We start from the raw sequence: 25,762 nt of genomic DNA, 5'->3' as shown, positions 1-25,762 counted from the left end.
TATCCCTCCATCCATTCACCCATTCATTCATCTATTTATCCATCCATCTAAATTAGGTTGCAATATGTGTTTTAACTGTTGGAAGTTTGCAGGTTCAGATCACAACAGTGCCAGGAGTTCAAGAGAGCATACCCGGCCAAAAATGCTTAACTGGATGAATGTAGTGATTCATAAGTAATAATAAATTGCTGTACTTATAGCCTTTAATAGATTTTTAAATGTGGCACTACTAGCTTCTGCTCCTTAACAAACCTAAGAAAAACCCCTATACCAAAGACTCCAACTGCCCCATTCTGGACTCCTCTCTCTTTTCCACTCTGCACTTGCATTGCTTATAATCCAAACAGAAGAAACAGGACGTCTCTTTAGTATAGTAGCCCCTCCCTTCTCTTCAGAAGTGAGCAAGTAGTCAGGCTGCTTTGATAAGAGGCGGCGAGATAACAAACACGAATCAATCTAAACAGACCCATCCATTATGAGGCCACTCTCTGCTTTCTCAAGGTCCTCAGTAGTTATGTCTGGGCACACAAAATACACAGGGAATCGTTCAAACCATAACAATGTTCATTTTCATAAAAGTTTCGCCTCTCACGGGAGACAGACGGAACTCACAAAACGAAACTAGGTCACATTTTGAATGGAGCGACAGAAAGGCTCAGAAAGTCTTTTGATTGAGAGTTTGCTGGAGGAGTTTAACCCGGACGAGCCCCGCGACTGTTCCCAAAAGCTGCATGTCATCACCCAGACCACTGTTCCAAAATCAGTGAGCAGGACCATAGTGATCTTTGACAGTCGTGTAACTAGCAAAAGTGCAGATGGAGATATCAAACTGCGCCCACAGTAGCACATCAACATCTCTGTTGGACTTTTTATATTTCTACTCAAGTAATTTGACGTCCATGCACTGTTAGAAATAAAGGTTCTGTGCAAGTACATTTTCATTCATCAAGGTACAAACAATGTCAATTTTCCCCCTAACGGTACAACAGTGGTTTTAAGATCCAACTGTGTACCGTAACTACGTTTTTTCGGGTGAAAAGTACATATTTGTACCTTTTCATAATCTAATGTTTTAATACAGGACGATAATATAAAAAGTCTGGAGACGAGACGGGCGTGTGGAGTCTTTACAACTCGGAAAATACAATTTAAATTAATTGTGTACAATTATGTTCCCTGATGAAAGGTACTGAGATGTACCCTTGAGGGTTCCACCCAGATTGCAAGACGGATACTGGCCCAGTGACAATTTGACACCTTTATTTCTGAGAGTGATCCTCAGCTGGATCTTTAGGTTTGAGACATGGCTTTTGTGTTTCCCATACTCTCAGAAATAAACCCAGCCTAAAAGCTTGTTAAATAGATGAAACAGACTATTTTCTTTGCTCCAGTCTGTTGAATGTAGGGCTGTCCCAAATACCACTGTTTGGGCTCCAGAGTTTCAGCATTTATCAATATAGAATATTCAGAGCTTCGCTGAATCCAAATCTCCAGGCTAGCTGCAGTCCTTGCAAAGTGCTGCGGTGCTCATGGCTTTGTTTTGTCTACCAGGCCTGACAGACTTTCTTAGCAGTGGGCCTGGGGGTAATAGCATAGTGCATACCCGAGTTAACCTGCACTTCACGGAGGTGGTCTAACTTGAGGAATGAAGGGCACACAGTCGTTGGTGTAGTGTAGTGGGTAACACCTCTGCCATCTACACTGTAAACTGGGGTTCAATCCCTGCCTGGGTAAGCACCCTACACTATATCAATAAGAGTCCTTGGGCAAGACTCCTAACACTATCTTCGCCTACCTGTGTAAAACAGTCTCTGGATAAGAGCGTCAGCCAAATGCCATAAATGAAATCCCAGGCCTAGTAAGGGTCCAGTACGGCAGGGCACTGTTTGCAGCTGCTCTAAGAATACATGCTGTCTAACACTGCTTTGGTGTGACGTTTCCATATTTTAAGAGTGCAACTAAAAAATATAGGTAAATAAATATAGTATAAACATGTAGGGCAAAATGTACGGCATGCCATGTTGTGGGGAGATCAGTTTTTTAAAGAGAAGAAATGTTTATGTTGGGCTGTTTTAGGTTCCCTCTTACAAAGACTCTTATATTGAAGAGGCTGAATATGAATTGAGTGGTGGGTACAGCAGAGGCTGTGTTATTGGCTGTTAGTGCTGGAGAGGCTGTGTTTTATCTTGCTGTGTCTGGTGCTGCATTATGTACTAGAACCCTGAGTCGTCATTTCTCCCAAAAATCCCAAACATAATAGTGTTTTGCAGTTCTCCTTTACTGATAGCCCTTATTCATCCAAAGAAAATCCAAATCCCATAATTTAGTCTGAATACCAGCCCATCATAAATAGTCGAATATTCGGGTCCAGCCCTCATTGAATATATCGTCTAATACCAGTATGTATTGAATTGACTGGATTGCACTGAATGATACAATATGATGTGATGTACTGCGACACCCCAATTATGTTGCAATCGTTTTAGTATGTTTGGTCGATGTGTTCTAGGCTGGTTTAGCATTTAAGTGCCTAGTTGCGGCTTTTAATAATATCTTTTAGAAATAAAGGACTGGGCCTAATAGCATTTCTGCTTATTCTTGTCGAATCAAGATGGTCAGTTGTATTGGTTTCAACTACCAAAATGTACTATGATAACTCTAGGCCTCAGATGTCTCAAATCAGCATGTCAACACTTGAAATCCAACAATCAGGCAACAGATACATATTTTTGCGTTCATAATCTCCATCTCGATTGCATTTGCAACTACTGACGGCACTGCTGTGAACGCTGTGACACGCCACTCATTCTGATGACTGATGGAGCCAGGTGGCTGACATTTCACCTGATTACGGTAGCTTGTCTGTGCTAATTAGAGGCACTTTAAAAAGGGCTTAGAGCAGCCTCTCAGTATCAAAAGAGAACGCCTACTCTAGAGAGGTGGAGAAGAGTCGCTTGATGCTTATTGTTCGTATTTTAATATTTAAGAAAAAACTGAGTTTGCCCTTTCTTTCAGTTCTTTCCTTGGTTCTTTTTACTTTGCTTCGCTCATTGCTTCCACCCACCCCAACTCTACATGCAGAGCCTTCTCCAAGCCCATAAGTAGGTCACAAATCCACTGTCACTCACAAAACAGGGTGAATAGACTAAAGAAAACATCTATTATGTAACAAGTCACCATCACACTCATACATACAGCTAAAGTCAATATATAAAAGTTTGCCAAAAAGGGGGCCAAGCAGACCAAGTAATCCCAAGATACTCCAAACATGGAAGCTCGTTCAAAATGTTTAGGCTAAGTTTATGGTGCAGACGGCTCATACGCAATCTTCTCCGAAAGCTTCCTACGGTCCTCTTGGAACAGGAAACTTCACAGTAAACCTCCCCAGCAGGGGAGCTTATAAAACCAGGGAGGCACTTCATAGCGGCAGATGTCAAGATCCTCTCCAGATTACACTGCTGGACTGCACTGTATTTCAAATGTCTCTCCTGCCCCTATACAAAAAAAAAAAGAACCAGAGAACACACGAAGGACATGAAGCTCCAACCCTAAATGTCAATCCCCTGGCCAGACATGAAAAGGTGAATGTGATTCCCTTCGAGGTGCCGATCAAAGAGCATTTCGTGAGATGCTGCTGAGGCTCCTGGGGTAAGGAAGCTGTCCTCAGATTGTTTTCTCTAGCATTTCTTCAGAGTTTTCTTGCACTTTCTGACCTCAGACTGGTATGTATCCATTATGGTAGCTGATGGAGGCATAAGGGCTTTCACAGAAGTAAGGCTCGTTCACGGTGTGGCTGAGGAACAGCTCCAGCTCAGTGGAGCAAATATCAACAGGATATAACAAGGCCATGCGGCTGACAGGGAGGCGCTCACTGTAACCAAACAGCCCTCACTGATGTCAGGACATGATGTCAATCCTCAGACAAGAGGGGAAAGAGTAACAATGGTTGATTATAGCTACGGAACAGTCACCTACAGCATCAATTTCAGAGCTGGAATCAGCAGGCCTAGCTGTTAATTAACTCTGTTCCAGGGTTCATCTGAGAACAGTCCTGATAAAACTGGCCTAAATGGGCATTGTACTATGGTGCTTAACAAGGATGACTTTTTCTGTATCATTGATGCACAGGCACAATACTGGAAAAGAAAAAAAACAGGAATCAGCAGAAGTTAGCATTAGCATTATTTCTTAACATCCATTCCTTCCACCGCAGATAGTAGTACCCTAACATTCAGTACGCCAATGGTCCTAAATGTGCATCACTTCTGGTAAACAAGGATTTGTAGACTGGATGCACTTCAAGACCTAAGAGTTGCCTCAGTGATACTAATGTTACCTACTCATCATGCATAGTGTGCTAATCCTTAGGGATGTGCACTGGCACTCCAGTACTTTATTAACAGTTTGAGGTGCCAGTATCTGAACACTGAAGTCACTATTCAGGTTAGGGTTATGTTAAGAGAAAGATTGGGAAGATACAAGCTAAAGATTCAGTTAAAAGCAGTTTATGATGTAACAGGACTTTAAAATGTGGAGTTTGGTCGTGTTTGCAAGTAAGTATCCACGCTGGAAAGTGCTTTACCATGAGCAGGTCGTCAAGAACATGATCGCTAACTAGGCTACTAGTACCACTAACTACTCTAGCTGGTGCTGGCTGGGGCAAGAGCTCTAGTGTTAGTTCTTTAGCTTGTTTTAAGAGGCAGCCTCTGAGACACATCCAACACAAAAACCTACAGGTTCATTTTTGAATAATTTAAACCTTCCACCCATCCATCCATCCATTTTCTAAGCCGCTTCTCCCTCAGGGTCACCAGGGGGTGCTGGAGCCTATCCCAGCGGTCATCAGGCGGAAGGCAGGATACACCCTGGACAGGTCGCCAGTCCATCGCAGGGCAGACAGTCACTCACACACTCACACCCAGGGGCAATTTAGCATGTCTGCTTGCATGTCTTTGGAAACCCGGAGGAAACCCACGCAGACAACATGCAAACTCCACACAGAGATGACCCCGGTCAACCGGCCCGGGGGAATCGAACCCAGGCCCTCCTCGCTGTGAGTCGACAGCGCTTCCCACCGCGCCACCGTGCCCATAATTTAAACATTCCTCTGCCTATTGCTAAAACTATGCCAAAGGCCCACTGTCAAGGAAACAGTATTAAGGACATAACTGAGAAGGTAGAGATATGACAGTAGAGATATAACTAGGCTAAGTACTCTAGCTGATCTTAATTAGGTCCAGAAACAGTGAAAATATATTTCTCTGACAAATAAACATCATAGCACATCATTTACATAGGAAGAGTACCTTGTGTAGAAGTCGACAAGCTTCCATCAGTGTCAAACATTGTGCCAGTTAGCTCTAGTGTTAGCTCATTAGCTTGTTTGAAAAGGCAGCCAGCTCTGAGACATTTCCAACATGAAAAACTTCCATGGTCCAACTAGCTATTTTTAAATAATCTGTTGCTAAAACAGTCCTAAGAGCGCATGGTCAAGGATATACTATTAAGGACATAACTGATAAGGTAGAGATAGGGCAACTTAATCGCTAACTAGGCTATCCACTCTAGCTGATGTTAGTTAGGTCCAGAAACAGTGAAAATATATTTTGCTGGCAAATTATCATAGTGGTACATCATCTATGGAGGAAAGTACCTCGTGTAGAAGACAATGACCCTCCTACAGCATCAAACATCGTACCGGTTAGCTCTAGTGTCAGCTCATTAGCTTGTAAATATGGCTTCTGAAGTAATTATTTAGCAGACCCTTATAATTTTTTCAGTTGTGATCTGTAACATACATTTGTATTTATACCCTATAAGTCTGGAGCTCCATCATACTCTTTTGCATCCTGAAAAATCCTTTTATTTATTTAAATAGAATAATTTTATGTATAATCCATGACCCAGCTAAATAATTCAACATTATATTGCACAATTCCAGCTAAACAGAAACTCTTTCTTTCTCCCTTTTGTCTTTTTTTCTCAGAAATAGAAATAGTTCTCTGACATGACATCATAAATTGCTCTAACAAACCAAAATATCTTATCTGCATCGTGGATAAGGTCTTAGAATAGAACAACTGTATTCCCTCTCTGATACAGTTTCAACAGCTCACTCAAGACAAAAAAACAGTGTTTCAAAAGCCAGGAAAGACACCTAACACCTGTATGCACCTTCATGTCCGTGAATGAATTTATCTCCCCTCATTCACATTGCATCTCCAAAGGGTCCTTGTAAATAAACTGGAAAAAAGCCCGTCTTTGATCCTCAAGATCTAAAAGATGAGATCTTCCTGTCTATAGGAAGAGGGGAATTTCTCACCATCAGTAATTACAGCTGCCAGATCTGTGAGATTACAATATGATTCGAACATTGTCTAATGTGGTTTATAGGGAGATGCTTTGAGGCCCTTTTAAAAGCTTGAAAAGATCAAAGTGGAGGACGTTACAAAGCCTTCTCACTTAGATAATTCATTCAGATACCTTTCGCTTCATAGACGCCTTTGACAAATGTTTTTTTTCTGCTATACATCCATGAAAAGGACGGGGTGTTTTCCACCAGTTTATAAATCTAAACTGCCCTCAAAAGCGGAAAAAGCCAACTGAATGGCTTTAAAACACATAAGTCAAAGTTTGGAATGGATGTGTTCCAGCATTACATAATCCGAATGAGAGAATTCTTAGGAGGTAACCTCATTTATAAACCACTATGTTTAGAATGATTTAAATCATTCTCTGCAAATAAAAACAAACAAAAAAGTATATATGCATAAAATTAATACAAAAGCATGTCAGTGGCCAATTCTCAAGCCTACAGGGCAATTATTCAGAGAGGAATACATTTAGGAATTACAACAGAACATCGCCAATTTATGTTCTAATGGGGGCAAAACACCCCCAAATATTTCAAAATGTATATTAAAGTTTAAATCACAATGTTTTAAATCACAGCCAGTGGAGGCCTCAGAACAAAAGGCACAGTAATTAAGACGTATCATGGTCAGTCTTAGAATACATGATGCAGTGACTAGAAGTCTAGGAGAGGTCTCAGAACAAACAACGTGATGATTAGGACCAACCACCATCAGGAGGAAGTCTCAGAACAAATGATGTGGTGGTCAGGACTAACCACAGACAGAGACAAATGTAAGAACAAACCATATGGTAATTAGAACCAATCATAGTTAGGGGGAGGTCTAAGAACAAGCTACAAGATGATTAGAACTAATCAGAATCAAAGGGAGGTCTCAGAACAAATCACACGGTGATTAGAAATAATCACAGCCATAGAGAGGTCTCAGAAGAAACCACAAGATGATTAGAACCAATCACAGTCAAGGTGAGGTCTCAGAACAAATAAGTTGTAGTTAGAACCAGTCACAGTCTGAGTGAGGTCTCAGAACAAATAAAGGTGGAGTTCAGAAGTAATCACAGTCTGAAAGAGGTCTTAGAACAAACAAGTTGGAGTTTAGAACCAGTCACAGTCTGAATGAGGTCTCAGACCAAACAAGGTGGAGTTTAGAACCAATCACAGTCAGAGGAAGGTGTCAGAACAAACAAGTCGGAGTTCAGAACCAATCTCAGTCGAGGGGGTCTCAGAACAAATAACATGGAGTTTAGAACCAATCACAGTCTGAAAGGAGGTCTCAAAACAAACCGCATGGTTATTAGGGCAAATCACAGACAGAAGAAGGTCCCTGAACAACTGATCTAAAGATCAGAACTAATCACAGTCAAAAGAAGATCTCAGAATGAGCAACACAGGGGTACAGTCGGGGGAGGTCTCCAAACAAATGACCCCGTGAATCGGACCAATCACAGTAAGTGGAATAAAACATCTATTTCACTAGACGTATACTGCTAAATTAGGAAGACTCCTTACCGAGGTTCTTCCAGATTGCCCTTCAAAATGCTAGGGTGCTCTTCTTCCACCACCATTTCTGACACCACTTATTACTTCCTACAACCGAACGACTTGCTCCACAAATATTTTCCTCGAGAGCTGTGTGCTTTTCTAAGGGAACACTTCCAGCGAAGTGAGGTGGGCTTGAAATCTATGAGATCATTGCTTTGGTCCACTTCCATGATGGGACCTTTGTGGATATTCAGTGCTTTATCCCAATCGTTGTCATTCAGACAGAGACTCACCAGGCCAGGGCTGAGCTGTTATTCTAAGCTCTTTCTAGAAGTTTCCATTAGAGAAAGACCATATACAGTAAAACGGCTAGCCAGCCAGCAGCATAATCCTTATCATGTGGAATGTATGTAATAGTAAGAACGAAGTGGAAATACGAAGGCAGAAGTGGAAATGGCTGGATTCATTTAACATGTCTTGACAGGGTACGCTTGGCCGGCTGATACTGTAGCAGGGCTATACATTCTTGAGCTCTATGTCAATCTTCTCCCTAAGGGAGACTGGGCCACCCAGAAGGACTGCAGTCCATGCACACATGCCATTCCAGGAGTGGAGTGTTTTTTGTCTGAATAATAGCACTTCTGTGACCAAGCTGGTTCCATCATGCCATATCAATTATGTTCCAGCTTAGCTCTCAGTCTAACAATGTGCTCCTTCACTTGCTTTAAGCCTTCACTGCTTGTAACACATTTGAGCTTCGCGATGGTCCCGCTCTTATTCATTCACTCTAGAAGGGGCATAACCTGAACAAATATACTTCAAGCTTTCACACCAGTGTGCTTTCAGGGTAATAATGTCACAACTCACACTTCTTAACACACCTCCTAATCCGCGGGGATCAGCTATAGTAAATGTGAGCGCCAACGTGTGATGGCTCATTTTTACAGTAAGCTCTGAGGACAGGAACGTTTCAGCACATTAGCAGTTTGCTCTATTAACAGACTCTGGGTCTGGGTTGGGGTCAAGTCACCTGCCTCACTTTTCAGAAGCTGGGAGTCCAGAGGGTCACAAGGGGCCACAAGGCCAAGCTATTTCCAAATGCCCCCCAACAGAAAGGTCCTGAATGAGCAGCAGGAGCAGCTGTTGTTGACTAGACCAAGAGGCCCTCCTCTGGCACGTGTATGAAGTAGGTCTGTTGATGCTGTCGCATAGAACTTGTTGGTTTCAGTTTGATACCAGGTACCGACATCGGTCAAATATCAGCAGAAAATGCTGGAATGGGATATCGCAGGGAAAAACATCCAATCCAATACTGTAACAAATCTAGCCTGAGATAGCACACATGGATTGGTACTAGTACTGAAGGTTTCAATGTCAGTATCAGAACAGAAAATGTTGCCATCTCTAGTTTCAGTACCGTATGATGATGATGAAATGTTTCAGGACTGAAATATTTAAGAATCAGTGTTTCCTGCCAGCGACTATAGTCTTGAGAAAAATGACTGACTTAATCTGATCTATGACCTAATAGCTTAGGTTTATGCTGCTGAAAAGATACTAATGTGCCATAGATGCCATGAGAATGATTATTCCATGTAATTTTAGCATGTATTTTTTTTATTTAGTCATTTTAATGGTGAAATTTTAGAGCAAGATGTTGAGTGTCTATATGTATTTCCATCTTTGTTATTTTTCAGTTTTTGGCATATTTTGAAAATGCCTGTTGACCTTTAAGTTGTGTGTAAATTTCATGATGACTGGACCAAAATAAACGGCCCACTTGGAAAAATGTCTGGTTCCATTGACTTACATTATTTACGTGCATTTAAGTTTTCAAAAATGAGTAGTAACCACTAAATTTTACAGAACTTTCACAATGATATGAGACTTTTTTATAGTATAGTGTTAACTCAGTTGCTCATGATTTTAATCCCTCCACGTCCACACAAACTCAGTGGCCCAGATAACATTCAGCTTGTCTGAAGAAGCCTTCCAGAGTGAATCACACATTTACATTGTTTGCTGAGTGCTGTATCTCACCTGCTGTCAAAAATGCCAACATGGTCATGTAAACCAGGTCATAAAAGCAGGTTGTGATGTAAGTCTGAAAGGGTTCAAGGCCTTAAAACAGAGTGATGCTTCGTATTGTCAAACAGTGATGTATGAGCACGCTGAACGATTAATATCTGTAGCCCTCAACTCAGCCAAGCCTGGCACCGTAATTAATCACAGACAAGACAAAAAAAGCTCTCGAGGGAGAGGGAGAACTATACATAAACAAAATCATTCGCTTTTCAAGCATTTGCATGCAGACTTCTTTTGACAACATAATTGCAATAATCGTGGTCTTTTTTTAAAGACTGCAAATGTAGCACTACACTTTGAAATGCAAAAATACAAGAAATCATGCTGTGTACACTAAAAAAAGGCAGCTATGATTACTCACCAACAGTGTCGCAGGGTTCATTCTTGTGGACACAGAAATCAGTCCTGAAATGAGAGAGACGGCAAGTGTTAGCAGGTCTTTAAACAGACTTCCGGAAGATGTTCTCTGAGACAGGGTCTACACGGCTGGATAATTTACAGTAGGAGGCTTGGGTTCCAATGAGAAAAATAATTAGGGAACCTATTAATATATCTGTTTGAGTGCTTTTTTGTTGGCTTTTGTTGGGGCCAGAACTAGCGCCAGAAAAAAGAACTAGATGAAACAGGAAAAGAATAGTGGACTCATCCCCTAGCCAAACCTTCCTCAGTCTGAATGCTGAGACAAGACATTTGGCAATAAAGGCCGATTAATTACACATCCGGTATGAATTATCCTCATTTCCTGATGTAAAATGGTTCATTGTAGAGAAACTCAGGTTTCTTTACAGTGGTGGTGAATGGAACCAGGGGTCGCCATGACTACAACACAAATACTGACCTTTTATTTACTATCAAAACCACCAGTGAACCTACATCAGGTAGCGTATTCATAAGCATATCATGTAATAACTTTTCATGTGAGGCAGCTTTTAGAGGCATTAAACTCTTCAGACGTCTGGTTCCCATCACCACCAATGTGAACAATTCGGACTCTGTATGTTTCTCCAGAACAGGATCTATATGGAACAAAAAATATATGCAGATATATTCTTATATATAGTCTTAGCACTTTGAAACTTACAATAAGTTGTATATAATTTATTGTATGTTTCTGCATATTTGTACAACACTAATATACACCAGTGTGTTGCTTAACACTTATGTTCCTCATGTGGGAGTCCAGGGTTCAAGTCCCACTTCTGATGGAATTCTATATGTAATATATGTAGATGTATTAATGTAAATGCATATACACTTACGGCCACTTTATTAGTATTAGTATATTGCTAGTAAAAGGTTGAACCCCCTTTTGCCTTCAGAACTGCTTTAATTGTGACACATTTTCAACAAGGTGTTGGAAACGTTCCTCAGAGATTCTGGTTGGTTATTTGAGTTCCTGTTGTCTTTCTATCATCTGGAACCAGTCTGCCCATTCTCCTCTGACCTCTCACATCAACAAGGCATTTTCGTCCACACAACTGACCGCTCACTGGATATTTCCTCTTTTTCGGACCGTTCTCTGTAAACCTTAGAGATGGTTGTGTGTGAAAATCCCAGTAGATCAGCAGTTTCTGAAATACTCAGACCAGCCCGTCTGGCACCAACAACCACGCCACGTTCAAAGTCCCTTAAATCCCCTTTCTTCCCCGCTCTGATGCTCGGTCTGCACTTCAGCAAGTCGTCTTGACCACCTCTACACGCCTAAATGTGAGTTGCGGCCGTGTGATTGACTGATTAGCTATTTGTGTTAATAAGCAACTGAACAACTAATAAAGTGGCCAGTGAGTGTATATGTAGATTAAATGTATGTAATGATGTTTATATTTAATATGCACACATATGACAGATACATATGTAAGAGTCGTACTAACATACTGAAAAATGTATGTTGATACATGATCTCGGCATATGGGGCATTTCAAGAAAATCAATAATGATAATGATAATCGAAGAGAAGAAGAAGAAAAAGAAGAAGAAGAAACGATAAATAAATATGATAGATGAATAAATAATAAACATTCACCTTCTGAATTCAATAACCGCCTATTGGTTTCCATTATGATACACTGTCATATCAACGGGTTTTCTAGGTTGCAGGCAAACGTGCTGAATTGACTGGCTGCGGTAATCAACAGCAGATCCAGCAGATGAAGATGAGGTTGGAAAACAGGGGAATATTCCTTTTAGAAGTCTTTTAGAACAAATGATGTTGGGTGTGAATGATGTTGGCTACAGCAGGCGGTTTCCCATGACCCCGTCCTTTGACTGAGCAAGGTGTCAACAGAAGCACGTCAGTATCTGGACCTGACCGTCATGACCATGACCTGGCCACGGCACACACCAGATGCCAGGGTGACTGAGGAAGAGATGCAGACAGAGAGAGAGAGAGAGAGAGAGAGAGAGAGAGGGAGGGAGAGAGAGATCGAGAGAGAGAACGCAAGCGATAGTCAGGCACCTCCACTGGGACACAAGCCAAACCCTAGTTGAGGTCTGGACTGCGTCCAGCTCCGCTTGCTAAGAAGAGCTATGCCCCCCACCCCAACCTCGCCCCTCCGCTAGACAACTTTCAAACGGATCCAAATGCGGCATCACTTTGAGTTACAACATCAATACCAGACGGCGCATCTCCTCCCCCGACCAAAAGAAACAAATCTGACATCCAAGCAGATCTGAGGCTGCTGTTTGCTTTCTCAGCAAGACACGAGCTGCACCCAGGACGCACCAGCCTCACTCTGACAACGGCCAAGTTCCCCTCAGCTCCAGTCTTCCTCTGCACTGCCCCGGTTAGCAAAACACTGCTAATGGCTCATCCTCAAAGGTCAACATCAGTTTAAAACTCTGACAGGCTACTTTAAACCCCTCCCCCAGTTCACCTATCCATGCTCCAATCATTGATGCAGTCTTTGTCAGAGTACGTACAGTCATGCATATCGTCAATGGAACCAGACATCTTTCCAAGTCATTTTGGGCCGTTTCATTTTGGTCCATTCATCATTAAATTTACACGCAATGTAAAGGGCAACAGTCATCTTCAAATTATGTCAAAAACTGAAAAGCGGTTTTCTTCCAATAGCGGCGATATCTTTTATGCCAAAACCTGAAAAATGACAAAAATGGAGACATGAGGTTCCGACAGTGGCGATATTTTGTGAGTGAAAATAAATTAGAGAACTTAAATGATATTTTTCTGAAAATTTTAGCGCAAAATTTGTATTTATTTGCAGAGTTTATTGGAAAAAATTTAACATAAGACATCAAATGTGTCATAATGTTTGGACAAGCTACAATTTGTGTTTTACAGTTTCCCCCAGGAGGTTAAACCTGGCAAAAAAAACAGTAACTGTGCATTAAAATGTGGAGTAGTGTGTTCTCTGTAGAGGTTGTTTTCGCTTATTTTCAATCAGAAAAATCAAAAGCAACATGTCATTTAACCAGGAGGGCCTAAACAGTGCATATGACTATACATTTAATGTTCAGTGTACTTCAGATGATGCCGTGCTTGTAATTCAAAGCTGTTTTTTCCCAGACTAATTAGGCAGGTGTGTACAAACTGCGAAGTACTACGTAATTATTTTGTGTAAATTGTTGGTCCAAAAAAGTCCCAAGAAGTTCCAAGACAGTGTAACTAACACTGAAATGTCAAATAGGTTCTAGACACTTTTCTAGGTCACTGGGAGGTACAATATCTAGAGTTCAGTGCAATTACTTGACCAGAAATTAATAGTATATATCCAGGCATACTAACACTCAATGTTACTGTAAACCACAAGCAGAAAAGTAGCTCAGAAAATGCTCTATACCAGGTATTTACAAAACTGTGAAGACTGCTCTTCATTCATATACACATTTTTCAGGAAATGTTTCTGAGGAGCTTAGATACAAGATATTCCACTTGCATAATGAAGAAGAAAGACAAACTAAAATAACTAAAAGCTACAGAGAAAATGGGGCTCCTAACAACCATCTGGAAGAGCTATTAGACACCAAAAACTGCCCCCATCAGATAAACAGCACTTAAAGCTTTCATCTTTGAGAGAGAGGAGAAAATCAAGCTGCTTCAGATCTGAAAACATCCACAGGGGTTTCCGTCCATCCTTCCACTGTGAGAAGACCACTCAGCGCTGTGGGTCTGAAAGGATGTGTAGCTGCCAAGAAGAACCTCACTGAGAAAAGGAGACGGACACACCAAACAAAGAAGCTGAGCAATGGACTGACCACCCCGGAGCCCAGACGTCAACACCGCTGAATATGTATGATTAGTTCAGAAAACGATCAACCAGCTTCTAAGACTGAACTTTGGAGGAGTGTCTGCAGATTCTTTGAGAAACTGAAAGCGAGTCTCCTGAAAAGAACGGAAGCTGTAATGAAGGTACAGAGTGTACTTAATCCTGAAATGTGATACCATATTTACTGGCTAAGGCTTCTGTGCAATTATCTGTTAACGATATGTTTTCCAGATTTTACATGATGGGTCTTTTGGCTGGAAATGAAACGAATGAAAGGTGGTCTCTAACTTTTGCACAGTACTATATGGTAAGTACAACTGTTGGTTGTTGGGAGGGGTAGAATATGCAACAAAAATATTTTAACAGTGTAACCTATCACACCCATATACTATATAAAATAAATAATAAATAATTAGAAATGAATAATGCACTCCAAATGAGGCATGTTGACATCAGCAGGCTGCAAGCGAGGGGTTGGCTCTTTTACTGCCCTGTAGTGGCTCCAGAGCAGAATTAGATTTTTTGGGTAACAGTAAAATAATCCTCCTCTGCATCGCTGGAGCTAATGTAGCCTATAACTGCTCATTTTAACCCTGAAGGTTGGCACGCAGACTGCTGGTCACTATAGCAATGACAACAGTCTTGCCTACCTAATAGATAACGAAAAAGGCAAAGAGAAAGATTTAAGACGAACGTTGAACATTTGGAGACGAGAGGATTTTGCATTTATAATCACTCCAGCTGGTTTCCTGATACTTTTAATCTGCAACGAGAAACTGTCACAGTAAAAAGCTGCAAGGCTGAATTCAGTTCTCATTCAAATTCTCCCACTCCACCTTAAATACTGCGACAGTTATATTCTACACAGAGGCACCATTTAAGGTGGAATGGGAAAATTGGAACAAAAAACTGAGGAATGAGAAGCGACTTCAGCCTCTTCAGCAACTTTTTTTTTCATAAAAAGTCAAACGTTGAGAGACATTTTACAAGAAACTATTTCACTTTTGATGAAAAGTTTCCTGCTTGAGATGTGAGAAAGGAGGCTAGAGCTGACCTAAAGCTTAAAGCAGAGCAAAGTAAGTCAGTGTTATTGTTTATTTTATATATTTATCCTATACTAGCAAATTAGCACATACTGAGATATATTTACAGCCAAGGTGGTAAAAATGGACATAAAATGTTGTGGCTCCCAAGGTGGTTCGATTTTTGATGAAAGGACAATATGTCTCTTCTGAACATTTGGGTTGCTGACCCCTGTTGTAGGCTGAAAAGATTGTCCACTATTGTAACACCTCCACACGCAGAGCATGGACAGGTCAATTAGCGGGTTTTGGGTCAACACCATGGGGAGGAGAAGATTATAAAGCACTTTTCACTGCCATGTCCCACCATCATCCATGAGTGCAGTGCTACAGACAGTGCAAGGCTAAATCTGTCTGCAGAGCTTCCCCTTGTAATTCTACTTGGCAGGATCAGCCTGCGAATGGAACCCTGTAATTTGACTCAACCAAAACCTTATTTTCAGCTCGAACAATGACTAACAGGTGAGGAGGGCCAGCCAGCTCTGTTGGGGAGGGGGGGGGGTTGTTCTGTAGTCTAACATTTCATCCACTACTGCTTGTGAAAGTGGCAACTAAGAGGGGGAAACAATGACGGGAATTCATCAGGACAAAACACAATTACAGCCGACACCTGAATTACATATATATAAATCAGGAATACTTTTAAAATGGTCCTATTGAATATTACACTGGAATTGTTCTTCTCATAGTCACTACGGTATTCATAAATATACCAAAGGTAGTTAACTCATCACAATACTGGCCTTTGCTGTGTGTAACTTGCAAATAAGACAATAACCAATCAAGGGCGCCAACACTTTTGCACATTACTTTATGTAAAGCTGGTGAATTTTTCCTTCCGTATTATAACGTATTCCAGATGTGGGTGGTACCAGAATGCATATAATCGCGTTACGTGATCAGGATACCAGAAAGGTAACTGTATTCTGCCACAGTTACAGAAAAGGCAGTAATTAGATTAAAGGTACATTACAAAAACAGGGTTAATACTAGCAAGAGTATTAAAATCACTCTTCCACAACAAATTTTCAGAAGTGCAACTCATTTTTTCACCCCCTGTACAGTTTTTGCAAATGTTCACATGTGACACGAACTCACTTCACCAATCTCTATTGTCTTGTCAAGCTAGCCAGACAGTTGTCTCAGCAAGTATTTACAAGTGTCAATAGATTTTATCTCTGCTTTATTCTTGTTTTTTTTTTTTTTTCTTCACAATACACAGTCATATGCAAAAGTTTAGGTGCCCAATCAAATTACGTGTTTTTGTTCATTTGATAAATGTATTTCTGTATGTAGTTCTGTATTTTTAATGACAGGCAGACAGACGAAGGGAAATGCACAATAAATGTTCTATAAAATGTCAAATGTATCTATAAAATCTCAAGAAAAGCAAACATGACATCATCTCAAGCTCCTTAAAATTCTTCAGTTTTTGACATTTTTTCCCAGAAATGTAATTGTTACCCTGGGAAACGTGGAATGTGAACTTGTTTACTGTGAAAAACTCATTGCCTTGGTGACAGAAACCAAGGGATGCGAAATCTACAACATCTCTAGCCATTTTATATACTGTCCAAAATCAACACTGGACCTACCTGTCTTTAGAGTTTCATATGGAATGTTGATGATGCTAATTTCTTTTGGGACTATTTTGCCTTACAACACCCTGCATGTAGCTCTCTCATGAATGTGTGTAAAAATATGTGTTTTGTAACATAAGCTTACTGCAAAACAATGGCACAGGCATCAGAAAGAACACTCGTAAATATTTTGAGCTTTCACAACTTTTCTTGAACTCTTCAGATGTCTGGTTCCTGTCACCACCACTGTGAACAATTCCGACTCTACGTTTTTCTAACAGAGCATTTCACACCAAACCACTCGGCATGACTATGTTTACATCTTAATGATGTAATAATGCAGACTCTTCGGGAAAATTGGTGAAATTCCCCCTTTTAAGCTCTTCCACTGTCTGGTTCCTATCACAACCGCTGTGAACAATTCTGAGATGGTAAGTTTCTTCAGAACAGAGGACTTCACACCAAACCACTCTGAACGACTTTGTACTGTATATCTTAACGACTTATACAGAAATTGTCGGGATCCTCATTTAAGTTCAACAGGTCTGGATGACACGTAGTTGACTCTTAGCCATAAAGTACTCAAATCCCTCCAAATGGTTTTTGATGTGGCCTTCCGAATTCCTGCCTATGCTCCCTCACCGATTAACTGGATTTGACAAACAGCTGGGTGGTGATTATAGCTCGTGTGGAAGCTATGAAGCTTTAGTGCACCACTGCTAACTCCCATTAGCACCAACATCCCATAGCAAATGTGACAAGGCCTGCACAACCACCGTCCTAACTGCCAAAAAACAGCACCTATTTCGGGCTCCCGGAGCGAAAGCGACAGCGTCGAGCAGAACAGAAGCCGTCCTTTCCCTAGAGACCACCGCACCCTCACAACCAGGAGCGCGCATTTCAGACTCGCTCCAGCTGCAAACCGCTACAAATATGTTTTCACTTGCTTGGGTAAGAAAAAGTATTCAGAAAAGTCATTCTTCTGAGAAGTTTTCATATTTCTGTTTGCTTCTGGTCAGGGTTTACACATTCCAACTACACAAGCGTGTTTAGTCTTTCAGACCTAAAGGCACAGGGCACTAAATTTCAAGGAGCCTGCAGCACATTTGATCCCACTCAAACAAACACTGTTGTTTGTGTTTTACTGCTCAGCCTGAAATCTGGGGCTAATTAACATAGGTGCGCCCCTTTTGTGTATCCGTACCGCATGTACCGGTTATAATCTCAGATTTCACACGACAAGGGAATTCCAAAACAAGACTGAACACTACAGGTCAAGTAACGGGATTCTGAAGAATCATCAATTTTGTCTCGCAATTTTGTGCCGAACTCTAAAAGGACGTTAGAGGCTTGGCCTGGTTTCACAAGTCACCTTTCCTTTCAGTGAAAAATGTTTTAAAGCTTTAACGCTTTGCCTGTGTTGTCACTCAGTTGAACTATGAGAGATCTCCATTCTTCAATAACATTGATAGAACGTTTTTCAGTGGAAATTTATGATTTACAAAGATGCAATATTACAAAAGTGTGTTATTGTGTATAAAATAATAGCGGACACAAGATCTCTGTTTAGCTCACAATTACCTCATCATTAGCTTGCCCAGGAGGATCCCCTTGGAAATGAATTAGCCTTATGGCTGCCACTACCTTCATATTAAATGACGTTAGCTGGCTGGCAAGCTGTTACTATCTGAACTCAGATAGTTCACAGTTACATTATGTTAGGTTATGTTATGTTTACTCACAAACATCAGCAGCACTTTGAGTAAAAGTCCTTTCATAGCAAAGCTTTTTAATCCATGCAGGTAACGACCTGTGTGATTTCAGCCCATGGATAAGCATCTATGACATCAGGTGGACCACCTTGGCAGGGCGGACCACCACAGTGACCACACCAGCAGCAAACGTCACAAACATTCTTTTAACATTTTAACAACACAATTTTACTGCTGGCAATATGTGCATAAAGTCTTAGCTATAGACGAGTTGTGAACGTTTTCTGGGCTGCAGAAAGCTCCTCTGAAGCTCTGCGAATGGCGGGAGGGTAACCAAAGCCCACCTCGACACGCTGCAATTTGCCTGTGACGCACTCCTGCCGCCCTGAGCCATCTTGGCATTAGCGCTCCGACAGATGTTGATCCTGCGCACTGCATCCTCATAGTGAGGGCCTTATGCCGGACGAGGTGGATCATATTTAACCCGGCGGAGGTGGAAACAAAAGCCCCCTCTGTCTGCTCCCGCCGCTCTCCCTCAGTAGCTCCTCAGGCCCAGGAAGACGGATAGCATCTGACAGGCTAACATGAGCACGTCGCTCTCAACAAAAGGATTCCTTTTTTCCCCTCGTTCTCTAAAAATTACAGCAAGGTAACTAATAACGCCTAATCCAAAAGGGGGAGCATGAGTTTTTTCGGCTGCCAGGAGCGGTCGCTCGGAGTGGTGAAGACAGAGGAAGACTGGGAGCAAACCTGCCTCGCTGATGGACTGATAAATGAACAGATCATTAGGGTCCATCATAGCTCAGGTACTGAAGGAGTCCAAATTATGTTACGGCGTAATGAATGAGAGGGGCAGAAAAAAGGGTTCTAATCCACTAAAAGCACCAGAGCACTGACAGACGGTGAGCATCAAAGGGATGAAATAATGAGAGAAAGTGAGAGAACGAGTTGGAGAAAATAAGCAATGTCAATCAAAAACAACAGAACGATAAGGTGGTGGGGATGGACACTGAGACAGCTGAAAAAGAGAAGCAGGTGAACAGGTGTACCTCGTGACCAGCACTGCTACGTCCATAGGAGGCGGGTCATCTCTACCTCCAGGGACGTGGTTGTTGCCTAGGTAACGAGCCCCTCCATACTCTTCATGCTGCCAGTGGCAGAAACTCTCCAGGGCTTTCTCTCCATGATGGCCCACCTTCAGCTTCTCCTAAAGACACCATCGCACAGCAGAACATTTCTTCATATGGCTGATATTATATGTCCTGGCATAGTGTACAGATCTAACTACCAGTACTCACAGAACACAACTTGCTAGCACAGCTAACAGAGAATAAAAACTACTTAAAATGACTGAAAACCCTTAAGACTAAAAATGCTAATAAGCTGACCACACAGCTGACCAAATCACACTTTTAAAGACAAACACTCTATACACACAAATTAAAAACAGTGAAGCTCATGAATGCCATTCCCACAATGCTAATAATACTACTGTTTTTATTATGTATAATCAGAGTCAGCAAACCTGAGTAATGTTTCACACAATTCACTACAACCAACCAAACCTCAGGAGCACCACCTAGTAGATGTTGTAGTAGCAACCTAGTAGCTGTTAGCAAACACTAGCAAAGTTTTTTTTTTAATCCCACAAACGGGGAAATTCCACCTCCGCATTTAACCCATCCGTGAAGTGAAACACCACATACACACTAGTGAATAGACACACACACTAGGGGGCAGTGAGCACACTTGCCCGGAGCGGTGGGCAGCCCTTTCCACGGTGCCCGGGGAGCAGTTGGGGGTTAGGTGTCTTGATCAAGGACACCTCAGTAACGAACTGTCAGCACTGGGGATCGAACCAACAACCTTCCAGTCACAGGGCCAGTTCCCTAACCTCCAGCCCACGACTGTGTTGCTGTTCGATGCCTGTTGATGTCTATACAGTAGTGGATGCTGTAACCCTGATCTTCTAATGCTGGACTCCTCACAGTTCCCTCAACTAGACTTTCTACTGTGGGTGGCAGATCTTTCAGTGCTGCTGCCTCCAAACTCTGGAGTTCTCTACCTTCCACTCTTTGTAACTGCTCTTCTCTGTTTTCCTTCAAATCCCTGTTAAATAGATCCCTGTCTAAAATGTCACAGAACGCAACATGGCTAACAGCAAATAAAAACCTACTTAAAATGGCTTATAATGCTAAAAATGCTAACAAAACCATTGCCTAACTGACTGCTAGCAATGTGAACATAGCTGGGCGAAGCAAACTTTTAAAGATAAACACTTTCTTACATGTAACAAATGAAACAACAGTCTTTACAAACAGCCATGAGTAAGATTCACTTAGTAAGATTCATCCCCACAGTACTGACAATGCTAACAGTACTGCTGTTTCACTGTGTATTATCAATGTTAGCAAGGCCTGGGCAAGACATCACACACAATACACTAGAACCAGCCGAATCTCGTGAGCAGCACTTAGTAGGACTTCATTTCGAAGATGCTAACAATGCTAATGCTAATAACGCCACTGTTTGAATATGTATTATCAGTGTTAGCAAGCCTGGGCAATACACTACAAACGCTCTACACAATACAGTACAAGCAGTCAAATCTCGCAAGCACCGTTTATTAAGACTTCTTTTCCATGATGCTAACAATGATAATGCAATTCAGTGCAGCAGCAAGGTGGAAGAAAAACACCATTACAGACATCCCAACTTGCAAAAATTAATTTAACTGATTGGCTGACTCACAGACTCTTTGGAGAGAACAGGCCAATCAGAACCCTCTGTTTTGCATGCGCTTCATGAATATGCACACGAGGGGAGCGCCGCTCTCTCTCTCCCCCTCTTTCCCACACGCGATTGGGGGAAAGGTCTGTGTCGCCTGCGCGCGCGTTTGTGTTCACTCTTGGGCCACTACTTCTGGATTCTGGGAGATTTTATCTGACTTCCGGGCATCAGGGAGACACTATTGATATGCGGGAGTCTCCCGCGACTTCCGGGAGACTTGGTATGTCTGCCATTATACAAGAGTGAAAGCCGTGAGCCATGTGCAAAATGTCATCAACAGAACGGCCAATGGAAAAAGGACCTTTCGTTGTGCCGGCTGTTCAATATAAGAAGCATTATCTTTTTTATTCACGTTGTAACCCACATTGCAACTCCTTTTAACCCAGTGAATGTGAAGTCATACTTAGTCCAATGGTTGGAACGAAGGATGCACCGATGGCTCACTGTCCGCAGCACGTAAATGACTTCTGAACGTTCATCATTAGCCGTAAACTTCAATCTTTAGAGTAGCTTCATGTTGATTTTAAAGCACTCTGTGGGACTTTCAGAGCGGAAAGCAGTAATAAAGCGCACAGTCAGAAAAGCTGTGGCCAAAACCACACGCAGGCCAGGATAATAAGTTCACAGGCCCGGAGGACAGGAATAAACGGGAGAAGTGCAGGCTGGGTGGCTCACAGTCTTGGGTGAGATTTAGTGTGTTTAGGGGTCATGGAGGTTAAGGCTGTCAGGAGGAGTGACAGGGGTCAGACTTACCGGGCGGGAGTGGAGGAGGACCAATTTGGTGACACGAATGTTCAGCTGCACGCCTAGACTCTGGTGTTGAAACATATTATACACCTGCAGAGAAGAGAGCAAAGGAGGGGGGGGGCTATATAAGACTTTCAGTATATTAGACATTCCAATGCAGTACATTCCAGAACACGTGTTTATCATTTATTAAAGATAAAATATTTAAATAAAGAAAAGACATGAGAATAGTAAAGAAGAAAAGAGACACAAGAAGAGAAAAAAGAACAGAAGTACAGAGAAGAGAGGAGAGAAGAAATGAGAAGAGAAGAGCAATGCGGAGAGAAGAGAAGAGAAGAGAAGAGAAGAGAAGAGATATGATAGTACAAAGACAGAAGAGAAATGAAAAGAGATGTGAGATGGAGAGAAAAGGAATGAAGAAAAATGAAGACAAAAGTGAAGAGAAGTGAAGAGAAAAGAACAATGAGAAGAAGAGAAGAGCAATGAGGAGAAGAGAAGAGAAGAGCAATGAGGAGAGAAGAGAAGAGAAAAGAAGAGAAGAGAAAATTGAGAAGAAGAGAAGAGAAGAGCAATGAGGAGAGAAGAGAACAGAAGAGAAGAGAACAATGAGAAGAAGAGAAGAGAAGAGCAATGAGGAGAGAAGAGAACAGAAGAGAAGAGAACAATGAGAAGAAGAGAAGAGCAATGAGATGAGAAGAGAACAGAAGAGAAGAGAGCAATGAGAAGAAGAGAAGAGAAGAGCAATGAGGAGAGAAGAGAACAGAAGAGAAGAGAAAATTGAGAAGAAGAGAAGAGAAGAGCAATGAGGAGAGAAGAGAACAGAAGAGAAGAGAACAATGAGAAGAAGAGAAGAGCAATGAGGAGAGAAGAGAACAGAAGAGAAGAGAACAATGAGAAGAAGAGAAGAGAAGAGCAATGAGGAGAGAAGAGAACAGAAGAGAAGAGAACAATGAGAAGAAGAGAAGAGAAGAGCAATGAGGAGAGAAGAGAACAGAAGAGAAGAGAACAATGAGAAGAAGAGAAGAGAAGAGCAATGAGGAGAAGAGAAGAGAAAAGAAGAGAACAATGAGAAAAAGAGAAGAGCAATGAGAAGAGAAGAGCAAGGAGGAGAGAAGAGAAAAGAAGAGAAGAGAACAATGAGAAGAAGAGAAGAGCAATGAAGAGAAGAGAAGAGAAGAGAAGAGAAGAGAAGAGAAGAGAAGAGAAGAGAAGAGAAGAGAAGAATGTTGTTGCTGTAGGTTCTGCCACACAGCGCGGGTGTTAAGCTGCGAGTTCCACATTACAAAAAACCTTTGTGCTCCATAGATTGGATAAAAGAGAGACAGCTGTTTTGCTGACATTTATGAGGCTGTTTAAGCAGCATGGGGAGCGGACAGAATGAGGAATCAACATCTGGAAGGGAGGACCTGAAGGAGCCACTTCACATCAGCGTATTTACACCAGAAAGAGGAATATTTTCCACAGCGGTGTCCTCACTGCTCTCCAAAAAAGAGGTGGGAAAGAGCAGAGGGAGGATGAGGGAAGGTCTAAACTCAGACTAAATCACACCCTGCCTCATTCAGCCGAGACTTCTGAACAATGCCTGAGGAACAGAGGCCCGCACATCTTCATAAAGCCGGCCATTACTGAGAGGAGAATGACTCACTGTGTGAAAAAGTCACATTTCAAGACATTTGCTTTGCTTGGGAAAAGATCCAGGGCATGTGATTTCATATGCAATGAACGGGCTTGTCTATGCTTATCTAAGCTGCCCACAAAGCGTCTTTTAATAATTATTATTGCAAGATTGAACAGCTTTACAGAACGCTGGCAAAAATCTGATTCAACCTGATGAGAAAGTTTAGAGTCACTGATTTCAGATGATTTTTCCCTCCGAAATCACCCAGTTTGGGTTGATCGGATGTAGTTTATTTCCAATGTAGTCCAGTTAAGGTTATCATAGTGAATTCAACATCATTTCCAACGTTATCAGCTAACATAACAAACTGGTGATTGGTATTTATTCAAAAGACGCAAAAGCTTCAATTGTAAAATACAGACACTTGTGCTAGAGCTTGAAATATTACATGAAAACTTGAAATAGTCCAGATTTAAATGACCCTGGAACTCAGTCTTTTAAACTCACCTATTTGCTTCAACTAGACACCTGGCATCCTTTCTTTGCTGCAAGTTGACTGAGACTTGGGCTCAGTTTCTGAGCTGCTGAGATAAGGTTAAGTGTTTATATTGGCTGAACCGCAGCTGAAACACAGTTAGTCTGTTTGGTTATATGACTGGGGTGAAATTCTGTAGAATTGTGTAGAATTGAGCTGTAACTGCTGTCCCATAGACTGTTGTTGGGATAAGAGACTGAGAGCACAGTGCATGCTGGATACTGTAGCGCAGCAAATTGTGAAACGGGCTAATTTTCAGTGGTGGACAGTAACTAAGTAAATGTAATTCGTTACTGTGCGTAAGTAGTTTTTTTTTTTTCGTGCATCTGTAATTTACTGAAGTTTTTCATTTTGGGCAACTTTTTACTGCTTTGCAGTCTTATGGACGTAACGCACAAAAAACTGATTTTTGAACAGTTCAAATCTAGGCGTTCAACAGTTTGGACAATTTTGATGGTCCTAGTCATGAAGCAGATGAGCAGCAGGTGTCACATTAACAGTAGCTCGAGTGAGACCTGTCAGCAGTCTGGTCATTGTCACGATTGGCCCCTCCCGGTCCTGTTCATGTGTTCGTGTTTTGTTTTGGTCTAGTCCACGTGTTCTTTGCCTTGGTTTTCCCTTATTTTGTGACTCCGGCCCTGACTGTCGCCACCTGTTTTCCGCCTGTCCCTCGTTATCCCTGTTTTATAAGCCCCGTGTTTACCTTTTGTATTCGCTGGTCTTTGTACTGTATGTGTTTGGATGTTTGATCGTGTTGGGTGTATTGTATTCTCGTGGTGTTTGGTTCTTGTTTGAGGTTTTGTGTTCATTTTGTCATGTCTGTCCCTCCTGCTCTCCATATCGACTATTTGAACCCGGACCGTTTTGACCATGACCCTGGATTTGCCCTTAATAAAAGTCGTTTATCTCGTATGCATCCGCCTCCTCGCTCCACATTACAGTCATCATGTCAGCAGTTAATAATGCACCTAATTTGATATCAGGTGTAATAGCCTAGAGTTTCGGTGGTGAGTGCTAAAAGATGCCCGGCTACAATGAGAGTTGAAACTTCTGCGCAAGTCACGCTTTCAGTTTCATTTGGAATGTTTTGAATTAAAAATGCTGCTAAAAGTTTTGTGTGTGAAAAAGTTGAAATAAAAAAGCAGCTGTGTTGCACAACAGGGTGAATGTATTTCGTCCTTTGGGGGAGCAGTGGCTACACCCTTAAAAAGAAGGTTCTTCAAGGGTTCTTTAGTAAAGAAAATGGCTCTATATAGAATCATGAACACCCAAAAAACCCTTTGCATGATTAAACAGTTCTCTGCACCATGAAAGGGCTCTTAATATGTTGTAGATGGTTTTATATAGAACTTTTTGAAAAGGGTTCTATATAGCACCAAAAAGGGTTCTTCTATTGCTACATTATCAAGCTTGTAATAATAGAAATACTCTTTTGAGTGCTGTTTAGAACGATTTTTCCAAAAGGTTCTATATAGAACCATCTAGAGCATATTCTCCATTCTCCTGAAGAACCCTTTCATCGTGAAAAGAAA

General features: G+C 41.6%; 1 protein-coding gene across 1 annotated transcript in view; it reads right to left on the bottom strand.

The window, feature by feature from the left end:
* The window catches only part of adamts17 (ADAM metallopeptidase with thrombospondin type 1 motif, 17), a 178,222-nt gene that overhangs the window by 116,274 nt on the left and 36,186 nt on the right, over positions 1–25,762 (bottom strand). The window contains exons 5-7 of the mRNA XM_037545550.1: positions 22,084–22,167; positions 19,590–19,747; positions 10,302–10,345 (exon numbers count right to left, since the gene is read on the bottom strand). Coding sequence (XP_037401447.1) covers positions 10,302–10,345; positions 19,590–19,747; positions 22,084–22,167 — 286 coding nt within the window. The remainder of the gene's footprint in view (positions 1–10,301; positions 10,346–19,589; positions 19,748–22,083; positions 22,168–25,762) is intronic.

The sequence above is a fragment of the Pygocentrus nattereri genome, chromosome 15, assembly GCF_015220715.1.
Source record: "Pygocentrus nattereri isolate fPygNat1 chromosome 15, fPygNat1.pri, whole genome shotgun sequence".
In the NCBI taxonomy this organism is placed as follows: Eukaryota; Metazoa; Chordata; class Actinopteri; order Characiformes; family Serrasalmidae; genus Pygocentrus; species Pygocentrus nattereri.
Note: the sequence above shows the minus strand (reverse complement) of the source record. Positions and strands in the feature narration are given on the sequence as shown.